The 23,280-nt window shown below is 35.4% G+C and overlaps 1 protein-coding gene across 6 annotated transcripts in view; it reads right to left on the bottom strand.

Annotated features, from left to right (window-relative positions):
* RELCH (RAB11 binding and LisH domain, coiled-coil and HEAT repeat containing) overlaps positions 1–23,280 on the bottom strand; it is a 121,429-nt gene that overhangs the window by 15,373 nt on the left and 82,776 nt on the right. For 3 of the 6 annotated variants that reach the window (XM_017867142.1, XM_017867144.1, XM_017867145.1), the window contains 7 exons: positions 18,317–18,423; positions 16,916–17,015; positions 12,189–12,271; positions 11,337–11,400; positions 9,602–9,740; positions 4,616–4,732; positions 91–179 (listed from right to left, as the gene is read on the bottom strand). In XM_017867142.1, coding sequence (XP_017722631.1) covers positions 91–179; positions 4,616–4,732; positions 9,602–9,740; positions 11,337–11,400; positions 12,189–12,271; positions 16,916–17,015; positions 18,317–18,423 — 699 coding nt within the window. Of the gene's footprint in view, positions 1–90; positions 180–4,615; positions 4,733–9,601; positions 9,741–11,336; positions 11,401–11,603; positions 11,687–12,188; positions 12,272–16,915; positions 17,016–18,316; positions 18,424–23,280 lie in introns of those variants that run through there. The other 3 variants (XM_017867143.1, XR_001884515.1, XM_017867146.1) reach the window with 3 other exon arrangements.

Raw genomic sequence — 23,280 nt, 5'->3', positions numbered from 1 at the left:
GCATATGATAAGCCTCACATAGAGAAGAATACAAGTCTGTATATGAGGTATTAAAATATGAATATGGCACTGCTAATCACAGTGGCTCACCTCATGCTCTGGAGAGAGATGTTCCATGTCAGTCCGTAAACATCTGAGACCAGGTAAAAAGTGATTAACCATTAAGTCCTCTGAAATGACTTGGGACAAGGTAGTTAAGGGAATTAAATGAAACCAAACTGGTATGTCCAACAGAACAACCGAGTTACTACCATATAAAAGAGAAGCCTTCTTAGATGATGCCTATGGCATGGTGATCACTGAGGGTAAACAGGCTCCCCTCAAGCATGAATCCTCATTTGCAGAGTGTTATTTCGGAGTCAATTATGTTTATTCACACAAATCTATTTATGTCAGTGGTATTCATCATTTAAATTACAGAATGTCATGGAAATGTATAAAATGAGCATAACAATTAAATCATGTAACCCAATCAGATGTTTCAATGAATATGAAAAAAGTATAAAAAGTAAGTTTTCCGGCCGGGCGTGGTGGCTCACGCCTGTAATCCCAGCACTTTGGGAGGCTGAGGCGGGTGGATCACGAGGTCAGGAGATCGAGACCATCCTGGCTAACACGGTGAAACCCTGTCTCTACCGAAAATACAAAAAATTAGCTGGGCAGGGTGGTGGGCGCTTGTAGTCCCAGCTACTCAGGAGGCTGAGGCAGGAGAATGGTGTGAACCAGGGAGGCGGAGCTTGCAGTGAGCCGAGATCACGCCACTGTACTCCAGCCTGGGCGACAGAGCGAGACTCCGTCTCAAAAAAACCAAAACAAAACAAAACAAAAAAAACAAAAAGTAAGTTTTCCATGACAACTAAGTTGAAAGTTTTGGGAAAAACTGATAAATGCAAATTGCTTAAAACATTGCTGTTTAACTATTAGGTATAAGACAATTGTAAAAGATTGAGAAAATATAAAATCTAGAAAACTCTATAGTGCATAACAGAAATATTTCTGGATCCTCTTTAAAGAACTTTAACCTGAAAATCATAGACAATTGCATTACAGATATGATTTACCTGAGAAAGAAGATGTTTAACTATAATTCACAAAAAAGAGATGACTACATCAAAAGACTAGTAAAAGAAAATAACATATATACATTTTAAGTTAAAGTAAGTTAAAGTAGATAACATTTTCCTGATTTCTTGCTTTAGCCATCCTGTTAAACTGACCTACTATGGGTCCTTTAGCCATCCTGTTAAACTGACCCTACTATGGGTCCTGATTGAGTTGGGTAACAGAGCTTTTGCGGTAATAAGAGCATTTGTTAAGTTTAGGATTACTTGTAGTTCTTAAGTCATCTTTGAGTTTTAGTTGATTATCTTGACATTAAAAGGTATCAGGAAAGCAGATGCATTTCTCCAGAAAACAATTCATCTTGTTCATTCATGTCAATTCTGATACATTCTCCCTTTATTCTAGTTGTTAGCCTGTAAAACTAGCTCCTATTTAATATCACACCACAAAAATGCCAGTAAATGAGTTTCCTTATAAAGATAATTTATTATTATTATTTTTTGAGACAGAGTTTTTTGCTCTTGTCACCCAGGCTGGAGTGCAGTGGCACGATCTAGGCTCACTGCAACCTCCGCCTCCTGGATTCAAGCGATTCTCCTGCCTCAGCCTCCCGAGTAGCTGGGATTATAGGTGTGCGGCACCACACCCAGCTAATTTTTTGTAGTTTTAGTAGAGACCGGGTTTCACCATGATGGGCAGGCTGGTCTTGAACTCCTGACCTCAGATGATCTGCCCACCTTGGCCTCCCAAAGTGCTGGGATTACAGGCGTGAGCCACCGTGCCTGGCCATAAAGATGATTAAAATAGATGATTTAAATGAGTTCCCTTATAAAGATGACTTAGTTGAAAAAATGAATTTCACTGAGAAAAATATCAGTGTAACTACTGCTTTGAAAATACAGTTATATATAAAAATTGTTCACAAACAAGGCTCCTAAAATGAGTGATTTATAAATTTAATAGGTATGAAATATATAAACATCATCTGGTAAACCAAATCCCTATAGACATATAGAGGGCTGCAACCTAATTATTTGTAGTCTTGCTTTCAAGATATGGTGAAAGTGGCACCAAAATATAACTGTGAATGACCTTTGAATTAGTAGTTTAAGAGTCTGATCTGGAGAAATATGGGCATGGATTGAGAAGCTGAAGATGGCCCTACTTAGAGAGAAGAGGGAAGTCATTTTTCTTTTCCTCTTTCTACTCACTACTGGGGCCTACCTTTTCCCTATGGACCAATCTTTCTCAAGGATTCAAAACTTGAAGGTAATTAGTTCCATCAGATATTAGGAGTCACCTTTACCTCACTGGCGAATGATGGTTAGCCTCTGACTGCTAACAATGAAAGAAGAATCTTAGTTTATTAAGGGAGATCACTGCATTTTAGATAGCTCAATTAGGAAGTTTTTCTTAGAAACGAAATCAGCCTCTGTTATCTCTGCTTGTTAGTGTTAGCTCTGTACCTTAGTTGCACAGTTTGCCTAATCATCCTTCTACCTAAACACCTTTAAAATACCTTTTCATCCCCAAGCCATCTCTTCTCCAGGTTAAACATTCCTAAATTCCTTCAAACTTTCCTTAAACATGACTTCTTGACTTCTTATCATGCCAAAATGTTACACACTATAGTTTTTCTAATGTCTGTATTAAAACATGATGGTAGGCTAAAAGGAACACTCTTCTGATCAGCTTAGAATATAATGGAGCAGAACAGATTAGAACAATGTGATTTTATTAGGGGCCACAACACTGTTGACTCAAGTACAAGTTCTGACTCATGTAGAACCAACACTTTTAGTACTTGAACAGGGACTATTGTTAAGATGGTTCTTCCCCTTACCGTATTGGTATGTAGACTTTTTACTGTATTTACTCTAGTGATATCCTATGCATATCTAAACACACAATAATTCCTTCTGTATAGATTTCTATGCTCTTTGGGAAACCACTGCCTTCCTTATTTGGAAACTTTGGTTTTACAGAGCCAAACATTTGGATCTTTTGACTTTCCCATTTTCCTTGAGGCATATTCCTTTAGAAACTCTCTGCTACATAAGATTATACATAACGTTTTGTGTAAGTTTTAAATATTACTTTCACAAAGTCCAATTAAACATACCAATGTTTTCTTTCTTTGAGATACAAACTCTGCGATGCGCCACTGTTGCTTTCTTGCAAGGGTCCTATCTCTTCTCCAATACTAAAGAATTCTTACTTGCTAATTCAGAATATCAGTTCCTCTTTTTGCTTCCTCTATCTTCCCTAAGTTGAAAATGCCAACAAGAAATCAAGAATGATAAGTTCTGCTTTTAGTGGAACTAAACTTATAGAAGATGTGAATAGTTGAGGTTACAAAATTATTATTAAAACATGGTGCCATCTGTATTATAAAAAAACATGGCTCATATCCTCCTCATGATTAGGTCATTTGTAACAGATTTCCAACATAAACTGCTCTCAACCATGCATCCAACCTTCAGTTTTAGTATTTCCAAAGACATATAGCTACTTAACAAATAGCTCTACTTTTCTACTTTCTCTAGTTGATTTATTCTGAACAAAAATAACCTCTTCTTGGTACCTTCTAGTCAAGAATCCAGTGTCAATGACTGTTAGTAATATTTTATGGCATATTTATCTCATTTAAAATTACCTGTTCATGTTGCTTATTATATCAAACTGGTATATAACAATGTGAACCATATATGAAAATCTTGAAGCTCTTCCTTTGTTCTCTGGTTTTTGTTGAGCATGTACTTTAGCATTTAGCCTTTCACTCTTTTTTCAATCTCTCATTTCCCCTTTCTTCAATCCTTCTGCCTTTTAAATAAAAGAGCCTAAAAGTTGGGAGTTCACTTTGCCCATCGTTATCTTTACTTCCTTCTTAGTTTTATTTTATAGGCATAGGATAGTAAAGAGAATATTTAACAGAATGGCTAAAGTTCTTTGTTCCAGTCACAGTTTTGCTTTTAACTATAAAAAACAGAAGCCACTCATGTCTTTAAGCCTTAGTTTAATCATTTACAGTCGCTGACATGGATCTACATGATCTCTAAGTTTTCTCCCAGTTCTGTAATCACTGGAGATCATTAGCTTTGTTGGCCCTGTACTTTTCCAATGTGTGATATCTCTCTAAGAGATATTCATAATATTCCACTGGATACTGAGAGTTAAACATTCACTGAAAAACCTAAATGCCAAGTCATATATACAAGGCTTCCTTTTGATTAACAGAAGTCTCAGCTGCAATTCTTTCTGCTCTTCATTTCTTGCTCGGTTATGTAGCTAATATAAATAAAAACTTCAGGTTAAGAACTTCATCAAAATTCTCAAAACTATAGAACATAAAAGCACAGAGGACTTAAAATTATCTTTTAAAATTATGAGATGGCTAGAAGATGGAGTGGAGTGAGACAAATCAAATCTTCAATTTTCTACAATTCTTATGTAAGTTGAAGAAAAGAAGTTCTACTTTTCAATCTTTAACAACCAAGTTCCACTCTAAGATTGGTTATATAAATGTAGATACACTGTAATAAAGCAAGGATACAACAACAGGAAAGTGCACTGTAGGCTTCAAAAAGATGCGTAGCAATGTCCAGTCTTTTAGAATCCACAATCTGTAAGTTGTTCACCAAGGCTAACTTATGCAAATGTGGTATAACAACTGAAAACAGAAAAAAGAAAGGGTTACATTTTTATCCAAAACGTGCATACAAAACCCTGACACACTTTAACAATAATTTATCACTTTAATTTATGAAATTTCATTTTAATTCTGAATGACTTTAAAAGATTACCCACATCTTATACTTGCTTTTTTTTAACTAGGGAAGAAAGTAGTTTTTAAAAACAAAAAGTGATCTGGCATTTGGGAGAAACAAATTGTAGCACTGTCACTATTACCTAATTATGAAGATGTATATAGATTATTTGGCCTCACTGTAATTCAGTTTCCCAGTTTGAAAAATGAAGTCCAAATAATTATAAACAACCCACCTCTTTTATTATTTATACTTGCAGATAAATTTCTTTATAAAAATATTACTATTGCTATTAAATAAATATATAGAGTATATTCTTTTTCAACAACCTATTATTTCACCACTTCAGAATAATATTATTAGCTTTAGTCTCTCAAATTCTTAGCAAAGACCAGTGTCAAATAGCACTTGATATTGGTGGCTGAGTTTTCAAGTTATTCAATGAGTTTAATACTCTCAATGAGTAACATAAAATTTCAACCTACTGCTAAATAAAAGCAATGGTCCAGGAAACAAGAACCAAATCAGTAGCAATGAGCACCTCTAGAGCCTAAGATTGTGTTTTCTGGATACCATTTCCCACTAAAACCGGGGCTCTTTGAAGAAATGGCTTCAGGGTCAGTGATTGTTAAATTGTTAATCAAAAGACCAATCACACAACCCCTTTCTAGTCTCTGCTTGGTTGAGGATCACAAAACACCACTCATAAGCATCAACTGCTGACCAACTGTAGTGACCCCTTTCTTGTTTGCACTGAGTTTGCGTATACAAAAGTCATAATCTTCTCCTGGAAAAACTCCTGCTTCCTAAATAAGCTGAGGCAATAATCACAACTTTCATGCTTAGTTTAGTAAAACCCCACAAAACTTAGAATAACAATGATCATTTTAGGGAACCTTTTGACTCGTCAAAATTAATAACAGTATGTTTATGAGGAGCTCTAGAACAAATTAGGAGACAAAAACTCCAGACATTCAGTTGAAAGCTTCATTAATTGGCATGCTGAGACCTCAACAAAATAGTGACTCTAAGTCTCCCAAGAAAACTCACTAGTTCATTTCTGCCCAAACCTTCAGAAACTTATCATCTTGCACTTGATCCAATCACACATGGTTCCTTTATTCTATCTTCTCCCGAGTCTCTGACCTTTTTACAGTGTTTTTCTCAGAAATACAACAACCACACTGCATAATATCCCCTTAAAATTGCTTGACTAGAAGACAAATCTATAGAAGTTCATTTAAACTCTAGTCTGAAGGAAGTTAAAGGCTCTAATTAAGGATCTTCCTAATTCTTAGGAAGACAGACAGAACTTTACTATAGAATTCAGATTTCACTACACATATATTGTCCTGGGCTACCACATATGTATTAATTAATTCACTTAATTGTTAACCCCTCAGCTATAATAGACAGATAGTTAAAAGCAGTAGGAGATGAAGGACCAGGAGATGATTTAATAGTAACCTAGATGGATATCATTCTTTCTTTTTTATTAAGAGATGGGGTCTTGCTTTGTTGCCTGGGCTGGAGTGCAAGGACTATACACAGGTGCAATCATAGTGCACCACAGCCTCGAACACTTGGACTCAAATGATCTTTCTGCCTTGGCCTCCTGAGTAGATGGACTACAGATGTGTGCCACCATGCCTAGCTAATTTTTAAAAATCTTTTGTAGGGACTTGGTCTTGCTATGTTGCTCAGGCTGGTGGTGAACTCCTGGCCTCAAGTGATCCTCCCATCTCAGCTTCCTGAGTAGCTGGGACTATAGACACGTGGTACCATGCCTGACTTAGACGGGCTAATTCTAAAACTGACCTTCAGTGGGAAAGAAAAAGAGGAAATACATAACATAAGGTCACTGCAGAAGCCTTTTTCTTTAGGGCAGATTGAACAAAGATATAAAATTATAAATGAAAAAAGGATAATGGGAGATTTTATAAAACTGTATTTCACAAAAAATTAGCTGGATGTGGTGGTGCCTGCTTGTAATCCCAGCTACTTGGGAGGCTGACGCAGGAGAATCACTTGAACCAGGGAGGTGCAGGTTGCAGTGAGCCGAGATGGCGCCACTGCACCCCAGCCTGGGTGACAGAGCGAGACTCTGCCTCAAAAACAACAAACAAACAAACAAAAACTGTATTTCAGAAAACGTTCAAAAAATATTCTGGGGTAGATCCAATAGTCATAAAGGGAAGCTTGTCCTGTTTTTGTTTGTTTGTTTGAATAAATGGGCCCAGACCTCAAACAATAAACTTAGGGGAAAAAATCAGAAATGGAAAATTGCCACTTTAGAAAATCTCCAATGTATGACTGAACATTTTCAGAGAGCCTTACTAAGTAAAATAGCTGAAAACAAAAAACAACTCTATGGTGTTGCAGATAAAACAACTGGTTCTTAAAAATGAAAACAAGACCAAAGGTCCTGTGATAACTAATAATTGGGAAAGAACAATGGCCACTGAAAGAACTAATGTCTGCTATTAACCAAGAAATAGAGGGGCAAATACCTAAATACCCAAAATGCCACTCCAAGGGAGACATTACCACCCAGAAATTCTCTGTCCATCCTCCAAACTACCAAAGCCAATCATCTAGAAATACATACGAATAACACTACAGCATTCTTTATACAGGTTCTACTTCAATATTTATCTTATTAATATAGAGTACTAAATTCCTCAGAGTAAGTTCTAAAGCAAAAGAGTAGCCACTTGACTGGGAAGTAAGTACAAAAGGGGGAAAAAGGGCTACTTTTTATCTTAAAAAAAAAATCTGGTTGTACCAAAATGTGAAAGAAGACTGTATAAGACATACTTGTGGGTACACAGTAAGTTGCAGGAGGCTTCAAGGATAATGGTTTACTAGAACTATTCAAGCAGTGGGAATTTCTCACCTCAATCTGTTCCTAAAACAACCTTTAATTGTTATTTTGGGGTCAGTACGAGAAGAAAATTCATTTTTTCCTCTTGTACAACTCCTACAAATTTGACAGGTGGGTATCTACTCTACAATTAAAACTGTCAAATAAAATGGAAGGGTTATTTTTAGATGTTCTTGAAAATTCTAGAAAGAGACATTAAGATATTGACACTATGTTTAATTTGAGAAATAACTCTAGTCCCAGAATTACTGAAAAAAGATTCCAAAGAATCAACAAAATAATTGGAGCAGATCCTATAAGAATCCAGATGGATTCTTCCCAGATTATCATGAGTCTTTCTTTTGAATGTACATAGAAAGGTCAGATCACGCTCTAGAAAAGTTTTAGCGATACGACACGGCACACAGCAAGGACCCATTTAATGCAACAACACTGCACATACCGAAGACCTGTTTAACATGACAACATACCAAATACCCATTTAACTTGACAACACGGCACACACCAAAGACCCATTGTGTGCTGAGCCTATCCCTTAATCAGGAGCCAAGAGTTATTCCTATTCTCCTTGCCTCAGAGCAACTATAGCCTCAAAAAGTCAAAGCACCTTCAGAGTTCCTACCTAGAATCACCTGTAAATTTGACACTGCAACATGTGGAACTATCCCTAGTGCTAACTAAAATATCAACTTTCTTCTGTTAGTTGGCTAATGATGAAGACACTTACCTAGTGAAAAAAATGTCATGACTGTGTTTCTATAGCTTGATCAGTGTGCATGGCCTCAACTGAGTTTTTGGACACTGTAGTCCAAATCCTGACTTAGTAATTTTTGTTGATGACTCTTATCTTACAGAGTCATATGCTAGCCTGGATATATAACAGTCTGCCGGAGGATAAAATAATGTACTAGAAACCAAACTGATTTAAGTGACCCAACTTGTGGCCCTCTCTAGAGCATGTCAAATTGCTAAAAATAAAAGCGCTATGATAACTGATACACTTCTGCAGTCATAATTTCTTGATGCTTTGATGCTATCCAAAGAAATTGTGGCCATAAATATTGAGGCCAACAATAAAAGAGACTCTGTAAAATCTAGAGAAAAAAGGCAGACAACTGTGGAAGATCATGTAGCAGATGAATAAGCTATGAATTAAAACAAAGTTATGTATTATGCTGAATGGCATGCTAAGCGGGAGAAATGTCTATTTTTCATAAGAACATGTCCAGAAACACACAAAAATTTCCTTAAAAATAAAAAACTCTAAGGCAGCACAGTATTTAGCAATTAGCAGTTATTAAGAAATATTTCTAAAATAACTTGAAATTAAGTTTGAGTTACTCTTCATATGTCTTACAGCAATCAGTATACAGTATAAGACCATCCACTAGGCTGGGCGTGGTGGCCCACGCCTGTAATCCCAACGCTTTGGGAGGCCAAGGCAGGCAGATCACCTGAGGTCGGGAGTTTGAGACCAGCCTGATCAACATGGCAAAACCCCGTCTCTACTAAAAATACAAAAATTAGCTGGGTGTGGTGGTGGGCACCTGTAATCCCAACTACTCGGGAGGCTGAGGCAGAAGAATCACTTGTACCCAGGAGGCAGAGGATGCAGTGAGCTGAGATCATGCCATTGCGCTCCAGCCTGGGTGACAGAGCAAGACTCTGTCTCAAAACAAAACAAAACAAAACCATCCACTAATATCAATACTGATTAATTCACAATAACTAACTTGTTTCATGTTCAGCTTTCAGTACACAGAAGTACACAAGGCTTTAACACATGACAAATGCACCATGATTTTAATACATGACAAGGCCTCAGAGGAGTGTCTAGCTTTGATCTTACATTACAATTCAGGAAAAAGGTAGAAAAATGCAAACTTACACTCATCTCGGAACCTGGGTTCTGCGTTAGGGCCAACTCTACCAAATGTTTTTATGATCTCTGTATGCAAAGAATGTTGGTCTTGATACTGAGGATCTTCCAGGAAAGAAGCCAACTGCATTTTCACTCTTTCCAGCAACTTAAAATTGGATATTGTACAGTCATTTTATAGAGTATTGAAAACTGAGTAGTGTTGTTAAAGTGAAAGACACACATTAAACATGACTTACAGCAGTGGATTAAAGCAACCTATATTCCAAAGACAGTAGAAATTTGGAATTAAATAAGTAGTTATTTAATCTTTTGGCTCAGAGAAGGTTTCCTCCTTTGCTTATGCTTATAAATTCTTAATTAAAAAATACAAATATTCCTAACAAATCATAACAAAAGAAAAAAAATCCCACTGTATTTAGGGAAAAGTAGGCAAATTTATGATTATTTTGTATCTAAATTATAATTCTTAAAACAAATCACACTGTAAGTTACCCAATTATTCACCTTCTGAAAGCAATGAGTCATTAATGACTTATATCTTACTCACATTTCCCTAAAAGACATTTTTATTTTAGGATTTGAGAACATGTTGAAATTCTGCTAAGACTGCAAGCTTTGCAGAATTATGTGTTTTTCCTCTGTGGCTTCACCAGTGAAATATATAAGTGAAAAAATGGAAAACATTCTTTCTGTAACTAACAAAACTTCAGTTTTTGTTATAAAAAATCTATATGATGAAGGAGTTTTATTAAAACGTTTCTCTTTTGGGTAATATGTCCACAAATAATTTATGTTCTAATCTACAAGGTTTTTTTTTCATTTGTATAAGGACATATCCAATATAATAACAAAGAATAAAAATCTGATACCAGTTTTGAGAAGTGTCTCACAGTTAGTGTTGCAAATAGAATCTAAAAAACTTGAAATCAGTTTCAGAATCAAAATACACCTTTAAGAAGGAAGACCTTGGTGGTCTCCTGAAACAGGCATGACAGAGGGTCTGCCCAGACAATGATCTACTCTGCAACAAGAGGATACCAGTCTACTAAATGACTTTTACAGCTTCATATCAATGACACAGTTATCAGAATACAAGTGCCCTCTTGCCTTCATTGATAACTGAGATACATTTGTGTTCCTGATGTTATCTGGGAAAACAGTCCTGCAATCTCTGCAACACTGGCAATCAAGAATTTATGTAGATTGGCCAGAAGCCTACTGGATAATAGAAGGCTTTGGAACTAGACCTGATGTGAAGGATTATTCAAAACTGCAATATCCAGCTCGGCTTACAACAGAACATCTAGCAAGCTTGTCCAACACACCTTACTTTGTTGTTGATATGTTTTGTTTTGTTTAAGGCTTTCAGCAGCCTGAAGCCATGGTTTTTAGTTTCTGTCTCTAGTGATAAGTAGAAAAGAGGGATGAGGAAGGGGCTTTACTGGCCCAGTCAGAAAGAGAAACTAAGAACCCATGACTATATTCTCTCCCTTGGACATCCCTGAAAGCTTGGCCTATACTTAATGTTCTGATTGAGAGGAAAGACTAGAGATTTCCTTAGGATATGGAAATATACCTTGGTTAGGCTACCATGTTTTCACATAGTGAGATCCTCCTTTGGCCTATAACTAACTAGGGCACAAAATAAAAGGTAAGATGCTCCCTGCTGTCTACCACCAGATACATGTATCATGACCACCTAATATTACACAGACATAAATAAATTTCAATTATTTCCTACCTCTCTTTGAATTACTGTTTCCATAATAGTGCCAAAGGCTGGAATTGTGGCAATCCTGACAGAGCTGTTAGAATTAAAAAAGAAAGAAACTGAAGCTTTGAGATGAACAATGAGTATTATTAAAATGTATATTAAAGTAAGTACAAGGTAAATATACTGTATTAGTCTCTAGCAATGACAAATTAAATAAATTTAAAAAAAGCAGACCAAGAAGAATGCTCAAAAAGACAGACAGGATAACTTAAGGTCGCAGTCTGTGAAACTCACAATTCAGGATCACTGGACAAGGTAACAAGGGCCGGAGCAACCCGCTTGTCAACTAACGCTTCACTCATGCCTCGAAGAGTCAGCTGTAAACCAGTCAACATGCAATAAAAAATGGTTTGGTAAACTGGAATAAGAACTGGGTTAGCTGTGACTGAGGATGGGCAGGCAGACTCATTGGCCTTTCTTGGTTTAGTCATCCACACGAGACATTAAAATGTTAGGCCTTTGGTTCATGCTACTACACTTACTGGTAACAACCTGTTAGTGAGATTAGGAGAGCATCCCTTCTTGGCTTGAAAGAAACAGTCCATCAGCATATTTTAGGTTATGGAAGTATTTATTGAGCACTAATATACTAATATATTTTTTCAATACATGGCCTCCAAATTACATTTACAGTGAGGGTTGATTTAAAAAGAACCGTGATATATAAATAATAATATGATAAAGTTTAAAATCAAATAAGTATAATCCAATATTATTAATTTAAAGAGATTCTTCGATAAATTTAAGAGCTGATGGTTATTTCTTGGCAGGCACATTTTGAAAGGGATGCTGAATATAAAAGGCAGGGATGACACTTACATTTCAGGGTCACTGGAGAGAGTAATGAGAGCAGGAACAACCCTCTGAGCTACCAGAGTTTCATTCACCCCCTTCACCAACAGCTGATTGGTCAGCACAGGGGGTATTCACAGGTGATGCACGGAAAGAGCAAACACAGTGCGCCACGGGAAGAAGGAAGGAACAACCAAGAGAAAGAGAGAAAACACAAAAGCAAAACCAAAATTAGAAGCTAAGCAAATACTGCTTCTAGAGTGCTTTACAAAGGCAGAGAATGCTTAGGAGGAAAATAAAGCTTAAGTAGCCTAGCGTCCACGAAAACAGATTTTGTCACCAGTTCAATAGCAGTTTCTACTTTTGGTCAAAGAGTCTAAGCAATTTCAATGTCCATCAAAATGCAACTTAAAAGAATACCTTTTTCGCTTCTTTGACACATACTGTGTTCTACGGTTACAATTCTAGAAGTAAGGGTGGTATGCTTTTATTATGACCAACAGGGTACAAACTGGGCTGGTTTTTTTTTTTTTTTTTGAGGCGGAGTCTCGCTGTGTCGCCCGGACTGGAGTGCAGTGGCCGGATCTCAGCTCACTGCAAGCTCCGCCTCCTGGGTTTACGCCATTCTCCTGCCTCAGCCTCCCTAGTAGCTGGGACTACAGGCGCCCGCCACCTCGCCCGGCTAGTTTTGTATTTTAGTAGAGATGGGGTTTCACCGTGTTAGCCAGGATGGTCTCGATCTCCTGACCTCGTGATCCGCCCGTCTCAGCCTCCCAAAGTGCTGGGATTACAGGCTTGAGCCACCGCGCCCGGCCAAACTGGGCTGTTTTTAAACCAAACTCACATGAGTAGCAGCCACCACTAAACCACTTATTATTGTGCTACAGCAAGTGTATTTTAAAACCACATAGGAAAATTCCTAACCTTTTAAATAATATAGCTTTTTCTTTTGAGCTACAGATATATAATGCTGTCTATTGGAAAGTATTACACTTGGGAATCAGATCTGGGTTCAGACGCCAGTTCTCCACTTATGAGCCATGTGATCTTAGATATATAGTATTTTCCATCATCTCTTGAAACACAAGTTTTCTCATCTGAAAATGGTGATATTATTATCTACCTCAAAGGGCTGTTGTGCTATGAATTTGCAAATAACATACCTAAATACCGTGCCTGACAAACAGGCATTCAAGAAAGAGTTTAATTATTTCGATTACTGCAAGAATATATGATCTGTAATATGTTTGGAAGAAATGATCTAATTTAAACAACTTTTTGATAGTTAATATCTAAATATGTCTTTGTTTTAGATTTCTTATACATTCAAATAAAATTTAAAATAAAAAAGATGAGTAGAACTAGATCTCTATAATCTAATCACAAAACAATTCATTTAGCAACCAATGCTAAATTGTAATACAAGAGAACGATACTGAGCCATATACATTTTGTTTGATAAATATTACTGAAGTTTATGAGTTCAACCGAGAAGCGCAATCCCCTTCTCAATTTCAGAATGTAAGCACATATTAATCCTAAATGCTTACCAATCTGTTTACCTAGTAACTAGTACTTAGTCCTCACAGAAGATCAAAGATGTCACAGAATTTTAGTAACAAAATCTACCATTGTGTGCATATGTGAAGGTATTCTTCCTATATAACACATCAGAGAATGTAACTCACTTTATGTGAAGGGTCTTAATTTTGCAATGATTTTTCACCATTTACCAATTGATTCATTTTAGAATCTACTTCAATATTCTGAAATAATTTTTATAAAAAAACACAGATAATTAACCAGGAATAAAATGACAAAGAACTTTTAATATCTTAAACATTACAGATATTGGAGAGAAAGAAATAGGACAAGGAAGTTCAAATATTGTTAAATACAACCTTCTTCTCTGTATCATTTTGTAAGTAAGATTGCTTAGATTTGAATCAGTATCTTGAAATTTCTGTTATTTTGAGTCTGTCAAAAGCATTAAAAAAGAGGATAATGTAGGGGACAAATTAATTTGTCATTGGTGTAGGGTTTTTAAGTTCAATTTCTTTGTTAAGCTAGAAAATCACAAAGTACATTTAAGAGCTATCAATTATTATATACTTTAACACAATATATCATTTGATCTTTTCACTTGATGAAGTAAGTACAAATATCATCAATATTTTAACAGATGAAGAAACTGAGGCTTAGGTAAGTAACTTGTCCAGGGTTTTAGAGTGTAAGTCATAGGGTCTGCAAAGGAACTCTGTCCCATCTGACTTAAAATCCATGACTTCTTTGAGTTGTGTTCTAATGTTACATGCTCAATCCTTATGATTAAAATATATACGAAGTTCTTTTCTGCATCTTTTGGGAAATTTATTATAACACACGATAAATTCCTCTTATAAAATAATTTTATTAATTTGCTACTTCAAAAAGTAATTTATATTCTCTTATTTGACAATGGGAATAATATGATTGATTGGGTTCCCTTTTTGTCCTGCTGTCTAAAAACTAACCTAAATTTATTAGTGAATTTCAGTGACCATATCCTATTAGGTTCTTGGTATAATCATTTCTCATTTCTTCTCAACAGTTTCTGGTCTCACCTTTTAAAAAAAGAATTTTTTTAATGTTTTATTTTGAATTAACTTTTTTAGGGTAAGCAGGCATAATTCTAAATTATAAAGCATTGGTATCAAAATAAATCTTATGACCCTTTATTCTTTTAATACAATTTTGTTCAAATAAGAATCACTGACAAAAAAGGAACTTTAATTTCTCTTACTGATAACTTTTCTGACATGCTCATTGAAATGTATTATTAATGAATTTGAAAAACATTGAAACAGTCTCTCAAACAAGATCCAGAAGTTCATCAACGACCTGAGAGGACACTGAAAACTGCTTAAGCATAGATAGATATAGTTTCCAGACCAGCACTGAAAGCTAACGGAGAAACCAAAACCAGACATAAGCCACATACAAGAAGGCAGAAAACCAAACAAAACAAGCAAAAAACCTCAAAGCAAATGAACAGGGAGGATTCATTTTATTTACTTATTTTCATTTATATGGTATGATTCACCAGTGCACACTCACATTTCAGAGATGAAAGATTTAAGAAAAAAATAGCTTTTATGAGCTTAGAATAAAATCATAGGAAGAGAGTGTATGAAAGAAATAGCTGTTCATTTAAAAGATACTTTTTTCTTTTGGGGAGAGGAGATTTTGATGAATGACTTTTCTTTCATGGTAATGCCCCCTTTTCAGCATATTGAATAATCAAAACAATTTACATCCAGAAGGAACTTGTACTAGTCATAAAACCAAATAGTGACTTTGGCATTCATCTTCACAAAATCCTCTGATTATGGCTTTTAAAATTGCTTCTGTATGATAACTGAGGGAATAACATGGATGGAGAATTTTCAGCTTCCTGACAACAACGGAGTTTTCTTGAATTCCCAAATCTAACTTACATATTTCAAAATTTTAGAAAGCATATATTTTAAATATATCACTACCCCATCTCCAATTGCAATTTATCTTAAATTGTGGAGAAATTCTGATATTCAGCAAGATTTGAATTATCCAATTCTTTTTATAGAAATAAATGCTTAGGTATTTTAAGAATCACATGAATATTGGGGCAATTTTAGTTTGGATAAGTAATGTTCCCTATTACCATCATATATTTTGTGAAGTAATAGCATGGATGAAAAAAATAATGATAATGACAGTAAACATACAAGCATTTATTATGGGCTTATATAAACCATATAAGCACTTATTATGTTCCAGAGACTGTTTTAAGGGCTTTAAAAGCATTAATTAGTTTAATATTAACAAAAATCCTTTCAGACTGACACTTTGAGACAGATACTTTTTGTTATCAACTTTCTTTTGTAGATGAGGAAACTAAGGTACAGAGAGGTGCAACCTTGTCCAAGTAATCTACAAAGTCGTTAGGTAGTAGAGATGGAAACTGAACCCAGGCAGCCTAGGTTTATTGCAAGACTGAAGATCAACAAGAAACAGTAGACCAATTTTAGTGCTCAAATAAAGTTCTAAACCTCAACCTCACTGCTCCCTGCCTACACACATGCTAGGGCTATGACATAATTTGCTATATGATGGGTACAAAAGATAGTTCTTTCAATTTCATACTTCACTTGGGTAGGTAGTAATTTAATACAATTTAGGTAAATTATCTGCTCTCCTCTCTTTTACAACTCTATGGGCAGTTAATGTATTGGGATGCTATTCTACATATGAAATGTTAGGGAATAGTGAAGTAGGAGTAATCAATAAAATAAACATTTCCGTAATTGCAATAATTCATTTTCTAATGCTATTGATAAATTCAACTATATTTTACAATTTGAAAGATATCCTATGCTTTTTCAGTTTATTTTAGTAGTCATTTACCTCAGTAAATAGAAAAGTATAGTCAGAAAGAGTTATGTAAGTTAGAAATTAAAATAAGATTTAAAAGATAGTTGGAGAAATAAAAGTGATAACTGAATTAACATTCAAGGAACCAGTAAGGTGAAAAACCATTTTTAAATATGTTAAAGCTAAATTTCTGCCCCATCACACAGTACACAACTAGACACTGTTCAAAGCCATAAAATATATATTAACATAACATGATATGCGAAGCTTTTTTGTTTTTTTTTTAAATTCCCTTCTTCTTCTAAAAAAAAAAAAAAAAAAATCATTACAATTGAAACCAACAGAGGCATCTGTTGACATACCTCAAACATTCTAGCAGCAGTACACCTGACGAGTGCTGAAGTATGGACAACACCATACCACAAAACAGTTAATAGTAATTCATGGTAGGCTGGATTTGCACTGGAAGAAAAAAAAAAAACAGTGTTAAAATTGAGAGCCACAGTCCCTTACTGGTATACTGAAAAACACAATATTTATAAGGAATATTAATGATAACAATATTTGCAGAACATATGGAATTACTTTGTTTGGTTACATAGGTTGCAACTAAGATTCTCGGCCAGGCGTGGTGGCTCACGCCTATCATCCCAGCACTTTGAGAGGACGAGGTGGGCAGATCACGAGGTCAAGTGATCGAGACCATCCTGGCCAACATGGTGAAACCCCGTTTCTACTAAAAATACAAAAATTAGCTGGGCATGGTGGTGCGCACCTGTAGTCCCAGCTACTCAGGAGGCTGAGGCAGGAGAATTGCTTGAACGCAGGAGGCAGAGGTTGCAGTGAGCCGAGATCGTACCACTGCACTCCAGCCTGGTGACAAAGCAAGACTCCGTCTCAAAAAACATACATACAAACAGACAAACAAACAAGATTCTCTAAAAAAGGATGTCATCTTCCTTATACAACCACAATCTTTTAGCATATTCAGAAATCACACTTCTAACTTCTCTAAGAATTTGCAATTGTGACAGATAATTCCACTCTTTTTAATAGCACACAAGTTAAAATTATGAAGAAACAAATTTCTCCATGAGGAAAAAGGAAAGACCACTGGACTAAGAGTCAGGTGGGTAAGTTGCAACTTCTGTGGGTCTTGGTTTCTGCATCTATAAAAATTGGGGAAGCAGTACATGTCCTATGTATGTCACATGGATGTTGTAGAATCAAATAAAATCAACTCAAACCATCTATATGGAAGGGTATGTTGGCTGTGAAGCCTATGCAAATGAAAGGTGGTAGTATTAACAAATGCATGAGTCTGTTTTCAGTAAAGACTGAGATAAAATTATTTTAGCAGCCAGATGATGTGATGATGAGCAGGACTAAGCAAATCAAACAGAGTGAAAATAGGAGCCAAAGAAGCTGGCTTTCACTTGGGGCTCCTTTTTCAGTTCTGGGAAACTAAATTTTCTTCAAATCTGTACTTGAGTTTATTTTTCCAACTGCTTCAAAGAAAACATATGTCTGCACCCTTCTCCCTACTTTTTAAATTACGATGTACTGATTACAAAATACTAAGAATGAACAAATAAGCAAAACCAAAAAACAAACTAAAATACACACAAAAAAAACCCCTTAAGTTTCAAAACCAAGAGAATTGGTGTGCATGTCAACCCTTTGAGACTTAAAATATGTACTCTATACATCCAATCTAAAAACTTTATGTGCCTTTTAGCAAACTATAAGCTGTTATTTCTTACCCCAATTCCACAAAAGAAGCCTTCAGGCTATCCAGAGGAGCATGAGATAATGAAAGCAGCGTCATTACATCTTCTAAGAATCCAACTAACAGTTTTCGGTCTTCTTCCTACAGAGGAAAAATACTGATAATGAATTTCCAAACAATCAAGTAGAACTAAATACCATATTTACCTATCTATAATAAGAAAATGTTACCAAATAAGGGGAAAATATCCAAATTTGGAAGCTATTTTAATTAAAAGATATTTATTAAGCATATCTATCATCAGAATGGTATGAAGACAAAGACTATCCTGATACTTTAATTTAGACCTGTGGTCTAATATAGTAGTAGCCACTAGCCACATGTGGCTACTTACATTTAAATTTAAATGAGAAATTATGTAAAGTGAAAGATTCAGTTCCTTGGTCGAACTGGGTACAGTGCAAAGGCTTAATGACACACGTGGCAAGTGCCTATCTGATCGGACAACTCAGCTATAGATTATTTCCATCACTGTAAAAAGTTTGGATGCTTGGTCCTGATTTAGAACATTAAAAGGTATAATCTTTTATTAAAATTTACCTTACCAATTTTAGTTCCCATGAATTTTGGCTCTACATAATACAAACTACTAGAACAGTTACCCCCTTGTAGAAAAAATGGTAGAAAATTGATTTCTAAGAAATTATCTTTGCAATATCCTAGTGATGAAAACTGCATGCTTGGTAAAATATAGACTACTGTGTTCTTTTAAGAAACAGATGCACACTTTGATTAAAAAATACTCTGTATTTTCAAACTTTCTTCAATGAACTATTATTACTTTCATAATCAGAAAATATGTTAGAAAAGAAAACCTGCTAAATTAAGAGAGTAAAAAAAAAAATAACTTTGTATGTTAAATTAACCTGAATGTATATGGGAAGGGAATCTGATAGTCTGTCAGAAAATAAATACATAATAAAGTCAAGTTGACATTAGGGACACAGGAGGTCAACAGTAAAGAGCTTCTGAATGTATCAATAGATCCATGAGGAAGACTGGATTACCACCTACCTTTTTTTTTTTCCTACATAATCAGGTTAGTTTAGAATGAAGTAGAAGGACTGACAAAAGTAATGGTTAACATGAAAAAAGGATGAATACAACAGTTTCAGGACACGCAGTTTAACTGACAAATCAGCATCAGGGCAACTCTGGAATGGAGATTTCACCCATTTTTAGTTACCTACTATTTCAAATATAAAACAGACATAACTTTGGAAAACAAGCTGGAAATCTGAGAAAAACCTAAATGTGAAATAAGAGCTATAAAATAAGACTTCTAAATAAGTATGAATTCTTTTGATTTTTAAAATTTACTAAAATCTTATTTATCATTTTTGGAATCTCAAAACAAGTAATACTGCTTATATATTCAGGTAATTACTTGAATCTCAAAACAAGTAATACTGCTTATATATTTGATTCAAGATAACTTTTGTTTACTATAATTTACCCTAACAAAAAGTTTTGTTTAGTAAGATAAACATTAACTGCTGGTATGTGCTTCCTAAAATAAGAAACACTGGCAATCTGTGATTGCTACCTCAATATACTATTTATTTTGTAATAAGCTGAAAAGTTCTTATCTCTTTACAGATATGAATAACATATTTAGACTTCATAATGTCTCAAAAGAAATGCCCCTTATTCATTTATTCAACAGATCCATTCTGAGGGCCTACTACGAGCCAAACCTTGTTTTTGGCATTTAATTACTATGATTTAAAATGTTATTTATGGTTAAAATAAAAATATTAACAAAACTTCAAGAGGATGAAAAAGAGAGAGAATAAAATACTGACATCACACAAGGACACTTTCCAAAGTTAAAGAGGAGAATGGTAGGCATACTGTTGTGTCTGGCACTGTTAGGACTTAGTATCTTTGATCTCCAAAAATTTACCGAACAATAGAGACAATTTATTAACATACATGACTTAAAATATTTAATAAACAGAAAAGTATCCATATCAGGGTAGTATCAGAAACTAGTGTAGAAAAGAAAAATTTAAAAGAATACTGTGCCACTTTAACAGAGCTGTAACTTCTATTGCAAGGTAATATGTAATATTATGTAACTGTAACTGTAAAATTATGTAACTGTATTTTAATACTATAGGATGATTCAAATTTGTCTTGAAAGAAGAGTACAATAACTGGTACCAAAACAGATATATAGACCAATGGAACAGAACAGAGGCATCAGAAATAACACCACACATCTACAACCATCTGATCTTTGACAAACCTGACAAAACAAGAAATGGGGAAAGGATTCCCTATTTAATAAATGGTGCTGGAAAAACTGGCTAGCCATATGTAGAAAGCAGACACTGGGTCCCTTTCTTATACCTTATACAAAAATTAAGTCAAGATGCATTAAACACTTAACTGTTAGACCTAAAACCATAAAAACCCTAGAAGAAAATCTACGCTATACCATTCAGGACATAGGCATGGGCAAGGACTTCATGACGAAAACACCAAAAGCAGTGATAACAAAGGCCAAAATAGACAAATGGGATCTAATTAAACTAAAGAGCTTCTGCACAGCAAAAGAAACCACCATCAGAGTGAATAGAATGGGAGAAAATTTTTCTAATTTACCCATCTGACAAAGGGCTAAAATCCAGAATCTACAACTTAAACAAATTTACAAGAAAAAAACAGCCCCATCAAAAATTGGGCAAAGGATATGAACAGACACTTCTCAAAAGAAGACATTTATGTAGCCAACAGACACATGAAAAAATGCTCATCATCACTGGTCATCAGAGAAATGCAAATCAAAACCACAATGAGATACCATCTCACGCCATTAAAAAGTCAGGAAACAACAGATGCTGGAGAGGATGTAGAGAAATAGGAATGCTTTTACACTGTTGGTGGGAATGTAAACTAGTCCAACCATTGTGGAAGACAGTGTGGCGATTCCTCAAGGATCTAGAACTAGAAATACCATTAGCAAAGACTTGGAACCAACTCAAATGTCCATCAATGACAGACTGGATTAAGAAAATGTGGCACATATACACCATGGGATACTATGCAGCCATAAAAAACGATGAGTTCATGTCCTTTGTAGAGACATGGATGAAGCTGGAAACCATCATTCTCAGCAAACTATCACAAGGACAAAAAACCAAACACCCATGTTTTCACTCATAGGTGGGAATAGAACAATTAGATCACTTGTACACAGGGTGGGGAACATCACACCCTGGGACCTGTCATGGGGTGGGGGGCAGGAGGAGGAATAGCATTAGGATAAATACCTAAAGTAAATGACGAGTTAATGCGTACAGCAAACCAACATGGCACATGTATACCGATGTAACAAACTTGCACATTGTGCACATGTACCCTAGAACTTAAAATGCAAATAATAAAAATTTAAAAAAAAGAAAGAAGAGTACAATAAATATGAATTGCTGTACTTTGAATTTAAAGAGCAAAATTAGTAAGTTAGTAGTGGGTAAAAGTTCAGGAAACCATTGAAAAGGTGTTCTTTCTTCATTCTTATATCTAACTTCTAAAAGTGCTTTATACCGAGTCAGTATTTCCACCTTACTGGTGGAACTGCCTCATACTTAAAAATTACTACTATGCTTTGAGACACATCATATGTTATTTACTGAAAACAATGTTCAGTAGAGTATGGCAGCCTGTTACATGGTGGCCACCACTGAACCACACCTCCTGGTTCACACCCTGGCTTACTTCCCTTCTTTTGCTTGAATCTGGGCTTGGCCTGTGACTTATTTAGCAAGGCACTGCAGTAGAAACCATGTTGTGCTAATTCCAGGCCTAAGCCTTAGCCTAGCAGATTCTGCCTTTTCATTCTTGGGAGGCATTAGCTACCATGTGGTAAGTCTGGCTCTGCTGCTTCAGAAACCATGTGGAGAGAGAGAGAGGTCCTGAGACTTACGTAGAGACCCCGTCAGCTAACCCACTTACTGCAGCAAAAGAAGTGACTGCCGGCAAGAACAGCAGAAGAGGACAAAGCTGAGTGAGGCCCAGATTGCTGAATCATGAGCAAATGAAACAGTTACAATAGACCATTATGTTTTGGGGTAATTTCTTAGGCAGTAACAATTAAGAAAAATAAAGTACAGCTTAAGCATCCCTAATCTGAAAATCCAGAATGCTCTAAAATTTGAAACTTTGTGAGTACCAAACTGATACTGTCTGTGAAAGCCTGTCATCATTTGCTGTGGCTGTTGTTTAACAGCTGATATAGGTATTCTGGTGATGCTACTGTGCTTTGCTACCCTGAGCACATTTTTTTTTTTGCTGTACTGATGATATGTCATATTTTCTTATTGTTAAGTACGTATGTGTGAAAAAGTATAAGAAAATGATTGCTTATTGGTAGCATATAAATGCAAAGTCAGGAATGATGGTGATGCCAACCAACCAGATTGTCCACATGGTGGCTGAGACAGCGATTCCTTTGCTTTCTGATGGTTCAATGTACGCAAACTGTTTCATGCACAAAATTATTTAAAATATTGTATAAAATTACCTTCAAGCTATGTGTATAATGTGTATATGAAACACATTTTGTGTTTAGACTTGGGTCCCATCCCTAAGATATCTCATTATGTATATGCAAATACTCCTTTATCTGAAAAAAAAAAAAAATCCAAAATCTGAAAACACTTTCATCCTAAGCATTTGAGATAAGGGATACTCAACCCGCATTATTAAAAGTACTTAGCTAAAATGATGATAAGGTCTAGTGTTCTACAGTGCTCTGTAGCTTAGTTCACCTAACATATGTGCTCTGCTTGTCATTTATTTATGAAAAGCTTATGGAACACAGAGAAACTCTGGTAAGTAAGTATAATCTAACACTTCTAACAAAATATCAAAAAGCGCATAATCTCTAAATTTATTTATTCAAGTGAGGTTTTACTCAGGCCCTTATTACTC

This window comes from Rhinopithecus bieti, unplaced genomic scaffold (genome assembly GCF_001698545.2).
Source record: "Rhinopithecus bieti isolate Rb0 unplaced genomic scaffold, ASM169854v2 scaffold_2554, whole genome shotgun sequence".
In the NCBI taxonomy this organism is placed as follows: Eukaryota; Metazoa; Chordata; class Mammalia; order Primates; family Cercopithecidae; genus Rhinopithecus; species Rhinopithecus bieti.
This window is presented reverse-complemented; position numbering and strand designations above follow the sequence as displayed.